Here is a 6,570-nt window from a genome sequence, read left to right as displayed (position 1 = left end):
AGAGGGTACATCTCTTGTGGATAAGTTCTAGTGGAGGGTACATCCATTAGGTTGTTCAAAGAGAACAAGGGAGGGTACATCCCTTGTGGATCTTTGCTTGTAAAAGGATTTTTACAAGGTTGAAAAGAAAACTCAAGGACCGCAGGTTACTTGGGGACTGAATGTAGGTACGGGTTGTTGCCGAACCAGTATAAAAACCCTTGTGTATTTGTCTCCTTCTTCCCTACTCTTTTAATTTCCATTGTGCATTTTAATTTCCGCTTTTACTTTTGGTTAAGTTTCTTTTCTACTCTTTATTTACTTAACAACATAGTAAAAGCTTTAGAAGAGTAATTTTTTAATTAGTAAAGGTTTAGGAATAATTAATTCAACCCCCCTTCTTAATTATTCTGAGGCCACTTGATCCAATTCTAAACAATGGAGAGGAGTGTTACTCTTAGTCCAACGGTCAATTAATATGGAGTGCACTACCTCATAAAAGGTTGATCCTTCACTCTCCTCCTTTCTCTCATATTGATATATTGCATTCTTCACCTTTTCAATCATTGAATCCCACATCTCATATACTAGATGGAGAGATGAAGCTTCCGTATCCGTTCTTCTAAGAACATCATAGATAGGGCTAGTGAAAGAAAAAATATAATCAACCTTATCCCACCATTTATCATCCAACAAAGTATCTTTCACAAATATAGCCTTTGCAACATCATCTTCCTTATAAGAAGACCATTGGTCACTAATGACCATTTCTTGGAGTCCTTTCTTCAATTGCTTGAATCTCTTGAGCATTACAATAGTGGAGGCAAATCTTGTTGGAGCAATGGATAGCAATTTCAATGAATTGAATGAATTGAAAATTGATAGTCTCATAGAGTCACTCATGACAAAGTTTTTCACAAACATTGCATCATCCGCAATTTGGGTGATCCAAGAACATTCTTCATAAGCAACATTGTTTTTTTTTTTTTTGTATTCTTGGCCGCACATATGTTCTTCAAAGCAAGATTTAATGTATGGACAACACATGGAGTCCAATAGATGGAAGGAAACTCAACCTCAATTATTAAACCTGCTGCTTTACAAACGACTGCATTATCCATCACTATTTGCACAACATTTGAGTGCCTAACCTCCATAATTACCTCCCTCATATGTTTGGCAATGAAATCCTTGTCTTTGATCTCATTTGAACAATCGATGGCCTTTAAAAACATAGGTCCACTCTCCATGACAACCATGAAATTAATAAGAGATCTTCTTTGCGGGTCACTCCATCCATCACTAACAATGCTCACACCCTTCTGGCTCCGTGCATTTTTAATTGGTTGTAACAAATTCTCCACATGTCTTCTCTCATTTTGAAGTAATGTTGTCCTTAATTTATTATAACTTGGAGGTTGGTAACCACTGATCTGATTGTTGGCAGCATAGGCAAATGCCTTCCTATAATGAGGATTTCTAGCTAAATGAAAAGGCAGCCCCAAAGAGTAAAACATTCTAGCAATTTCATGATCAAGTGTCTCTCTAGCTTGCAAATTGAAGGCATTTTCTACAGTTGATGTCTTTCTCTTTTTTGGATCAACACCAAGAGTGTTTGTATCCATTTGGTGTTGAGTAAAAAAATTTGTTTTTTATAAAGAAAGAGAAAAAGCCAGCGGATAAAATAAAGAAACAGCCAGCGGATAACAAAGAAAGAAAGAGAAATTTTATTTTTACAATAAAATAAAGAATAAATGGTGTTGGGGTACATGTAGTTGGCGGATAACAATTAACAACACAAAGAAAGAGCCAATGGATAACAACACAAAGAAAGATAAAGAGAGAGAATGTGTAAAAAGTTTAAAGGCATTTGAACAAATGTGGAACCACACTAAACACGAAAAAAACAGAGGTGAAGGACCTAAGGCACATCAACCCTTCAAAGGCAACGAGAAAAACCAGAGAAGAAATAGGGAGCAAGGGCCTACCTGCATGGGGAAGGAAACAAAGGTGACGCGTGCAGTAATGGAGGCGCTTGCGGGAACAACAAGGAGAAAACGTAGAAGAGTTGTTCTTTTGGTAAGCATTTTTTAAAATAAATAATAAAAATACCTAAGGCTTGTTGAGTCGCGTTGCGCGTGTCTACTTGGAGGGTCGCGTCCAACCGCGCTTGTCCTACTGTTCAACCGTGTCCGGTGACGGTGGAAGCAACGAACACCGCGTCGCACCGGAGTCGTACCCGCATGCATGTCTGGTGCGAGTCCAACGCGGGACACGTCGGTGAAGTGCCGCGTCCGTGCTTCTTAGGTTTTCATCTTTTATGTTGTATTTGTCTTGATTCTTCCAAATGGATTTCCGGTTCATTTTTTGTGTGTGTGTGGACATATTTAGATCTATGTTTTTTGTGATTGTATGATCCCGGTTTTTGAGTTGTGGGGTTTGGTTGTGTTGGTGAGGATTCAACCTAGACAATTTGTGTATGTGCAATCCTAATATAAGTGTTCAAAAGTTACGCTTTGACATGGTTAGGGAACAAGGACTAGTTGTGTTTGGGAGTAAGGAGGGAGTGAAGAAATGGTGTCTGAACAAGGTGAGGTGAGCGCGTCATAGGCGACAATGGTGATAAAGGAGAGAAAAAAAGGAAAAAAAATTCCGATCATCTAATTTAAAAGTAATATATCAAGTGATTGGTGTCACTATCGTATCGTGCGAAATGAGTTTTGCTCTAGCAAGTTGATACCATCCAGAAAAAAAATTTATATACTCTCGGTCTTTATAAGCATGTCATATTATTGATTAGATGATCACAAATTGAATTCACTCCTGGGTTTTATTTTTTCAAATGTTTTTTTTAAAATTTGGATACATGATGGAATCTATAAAGGAAATAATTCAAAGTTTATTAGTTTAATCGAAGTTTAATCATGATTTAATTGTGGGAATTAGTTATAATTAAATGAAATTATTTTAATATTTTTTTTCTTTTGAAAATCCATGTTGGGTGCTCCACCGCAGCTTAGGCATTTTAAGATTCACACAGTCATAGTCCAGTGTGGCTGACAAGCTTTCATGACTCATGTGGCGACAAGCTCAATTATCCCACAATTAACCACAATCATATTAGATATCAATATAATTATATATTTTCGTACAGGCTCAATTATGAATGATCCCACAAACCAAAGAAACCAAACCACAATCTTTATTCGATATATAGTTTAAAATTCTTCTCACAAAAAAATATGGTTTAAAATAATTTTATTTTGTTATGTTTTCAATTATAACTTATTATATTAATAAATTTATTAAATTTTATAATAGCAATATTAAAAATCATATGAGCCATAATCTATCTAATTAAATGACACTCTAAACAGTTTATGTCATTATAACTAATTAACTCTAGTTATATGTTAGGTGGAGCCATCAAAGTGAACATAAAAAATTGATCTAATCGGTAATAAATACATTCATTCATTCATATAACGTAAGGACCTTAATTATTCATTTATATTATCGTTGTGAAAATTTTTAAGTATTATTTGAGGTTTGTGATCATGAACTGATAATCCAATTCACTTAAATTTTCATTTGAAAAAAAGAAGTTATATTTTAGGTGAACGATATTAAACGACTTAGATATTATAGAGTGGCCATTGCTAATTGATTGCGTCACTCTTTCACTGACGAACACAAGAATCACAAGTGTGAATCCCTTTCCCATATAGACCCCTTCATTCTCCCCAAGAGGCGACTGTCATGACATCTCTGCCACTTATTCAACCTGGTTCGTTGTCTCCAATCTCTTTGTTAATTTCACTTTTTTTTTGTTTACCAACAGTCACTTGAAAAGTTCTTTTTTAATATTTTGTTCTTATTTTCACTTTTTTTTATGTTTTCTGCGTGATTTTGGAGAAATTACTGGTTTATGTAGGTTTTTTTCTTTTTCCTGTAATTCTTTTTCTCTGAAATATAGTTAATTTTCATAACATTTTTTTTAACAATTGATGTTGTTGAAAACGAGAAATCAGTCAAATTATTTAATTGGGCTGAATGGGAAGCTGTAATTATGAATTAGAACTTGAACGTGGGTGTGGAAACTTAGAAATAATATGCAGATGCATGAATGAGTTCCTGTTGTTGCATTATAAGAGGCTTCATTTTCAAAGTAGGATGAAAATTGGTGGACATCTTCACTCTAGTTGACACTTACACAGATAAAGCGAGAAAGAGAAGAGAGAAAATATAACTGATAAGTAATATGATGCGATAAGAAGAAAGTCGAAAGAAATTATAATTGTGAATAAAGTGTTTGGAAGAAAGGACAAAACTTAGATACAGTTCCTTGATTGTACTTATGTTGGAGTTGCTTTCTGATCAGAATTGTAGTTTTACTTCAATAATCCGCATAATAAAGATATGTAAAGGGTTACAAAGATTACCAAGATAAAACTCTAATTCTAATTAGAGAGCAACACCAATAACACTTAAAGAACTATCTCACCTTTAGGTTTAAGTTTTGTCCTTGGGAAAATGGAGTATTCACAAATCACTGCCCTACAAACTATCTCACCTTTTGTTTTTTTTCCTTTAGCCATATTACGGGTTGTTATTGGGACATGAATGCACATTCTCTACGCTATTCCTACTCACCCTAACAATCGGTATGCCCTGCTGGTTCACTTCTGATATATTCCTTATGAATATGACTTTGGATTTTCGTTCATTTTTAATTAGTACATGTTTGATAATCCCAGGAAGTTAAAAAATGTAGATTATAATTTTCTTTTAAGCTTTTACTCAGTGAAGTTTTTTGTTTACTACATCAAAGGGTCAGAAAAAAAAAATCTTCTGCTGATTTGGTTATGATGTAAAGGAGTGATGCTCAACAGGTTAAGGCTAAATAGTCCTGAGTGAGCAGGGAAACTGCACACAGCTGTTGGTTAATTGCTCAATGCTCAACAGTATTGGTCTGAACTATTGAATCTTAAATTATCTGATTTAGATATTCAACTAATTGTTTAATGAATGAAACTCTATGTCTGTCTGTAACTTAGAAAGAATTGCTTATTTCCAAAGTATGACAACTTTAAGCCACTGGTGGGAGCAATTAGGCAATGTTTGGTTTTCAGTTAGGTCCGATTGTAAACTGAGTTTGGCCTCAATTTTGCCTTGAAACTAAATTTGAAAATGAAGTAAAAGGAGAGTCATTTTTGCCAACTCAATTTGCAAAATGAAGTCCATTCAAACTTAAGTTAGCAAACTTTAACCACCGAGTTATTTTTTATGATATTGTAGAAAGTATGGAGGCAGAACCATCGATTCCCTCAGATTCACTCCGGGCCCAGATTTCCAAATTTTCTACCATGCTCACTGAAGCACACAAAAGAAAGCCAATCCATTATTGGATTCTTCTTGTTCTCAGCATCTTGGCAATGCTTGTGGCATTTCCTGCTTCCAGCATTCTGTCTCGTGTTTATTATGATAACGGTGGCCAGAGTAAGTGGATCATATCTTGGGTAGCAGTTGCTGGATGGCCCCTAACTGCCTTAATACTGTTTCCTGTATACTTTATCAGTAAAACCTTTCCTACTCCTCTGAACTTAAAACTGAGTCTGTCTTATATCGTTTTGGGTTTCCTAAGTGCTGCTGATAACCTCATGTATGCTTATGCCTATGCTTACCTCCCTGCATCCACTGCCTCACTTGTGGCATCATCATCCCTTGTGTTTTCGGCGCTCTTTGGATACTTTCTTGTGAAGAACAAAGTGAATGCTTCAATAGTGAATTCCGTTTTCGTCATAACCGCTGCATTGACCATCATTGCCCTGGACTCGAGTTCAGACAGATATCCCAGCATTAGTGATAGTGAATACATCATGGGATTTGTATGGGATGTTTTAGGATCTGCTTTCCATGGGCTTATTTTCGCTCTCTCAGAGCTCGTCTTTGTGAAGTTGCTCGGAAGAAGATCCTTTATCGTTGTTCTGGAGCAGCAAGTCATGGTTTCTCTATTTGCATTTCTGTTTACCACTGTAGGGATGATTGTGAGTGGTGATTTTCAAGGGATGGCACATGAGGCTACCACTTTCGAAGGTGGTAGAAGTGCTTATTATCTTGTTATCATTTGGGGTGCAATCACTTTTCAGCTGGGGGTTCTGGGGGGCACTGCTATAATTTTCTTGGGCTCTACTGTGCTAGCAGGTGTGCTTAATGCAGTAAGAACACCCATAACAAGCATTGCAGCTGTTATACTGCTAAAGGACCCTATGAGTGGTTTCAAGATCCTCTCCCTAGTGATCACCTTTTGGGGATTTGGCTCATATATTTATGGCAGTTCTATGGGTGAAAAATCATCATAAGGAAATGTGGCCACAGATTCCAGTTCTTAAGAGGTGATTGTTGTAAGGTATATGATTAAATCTCCGTACATAAAATATTGGGAATGTTGTTGGGTAAATCACAAATATGATTCTTTATATTAATGCTTTAAAGAATATAACTTTTTGTCAGAAATTGCACTTTGCCTGTCTTAATGGTTTGATGCAATACCTGTTGGATAACTTTATTTTATAGCACTTGATTTTAAGA

General features: G+C 35.8%; 1 protein-coding gene across 2 annotated transcripts; it reads left to right on the top strand.

Moving 5' to 3' along the window:
- Positions 1–3,568: 3,568 nt before the first annotated feature.
- LOC114378048 (probable purine permease 5) lies at positions 3,569–6,570 on the top strand. Of its 2 annotated transcripts, XM_028336558.1 has the most exons (3): positions 3,569–3,766; positions 4,574–4,643; positions 5,278–6,570. In XM_028336558.1, the coding sequence occupies exon 3, from the start codon at positions 5,283–5,285 to the stop codon at positions 6,339–6,341; it is 1,059 nt and encodes a 352-aa protein (XP_028192359.1). In that variant the 5' UTR covers positions 3,569–3,766; positions 4,574–4,643; positions 5,278–5,282; the 3' UTR covers positions 6,342–6,570. The 2 variants fall into 2 exon arrangements, with proteins under 2 accessions (XP_028192359.1, XP_028192358.1); XM_028336557.1 differs by lacking the exon at positions 4,574–4,643 and having other exon boundaries at positions 3,571–3,766.

This window comes from Glycine soja, chromosome 12 (genome assembly GCF_004193775.1).
Source record: "Glycine soja cultivar W05 chromosome 12, ASM419377v2, whole genome shotgun sequence".
In the NCBI taxonomy this organism is placed as follows: Eukaryota; Viridiplantae; Streptophyta; class Magnoliopsida; order Fabales; family Fabaceae; genus Glycine; species Glycine soja.
This window is presented reverse-complemented; position numbering and strand designations above follow the sequence as displayed.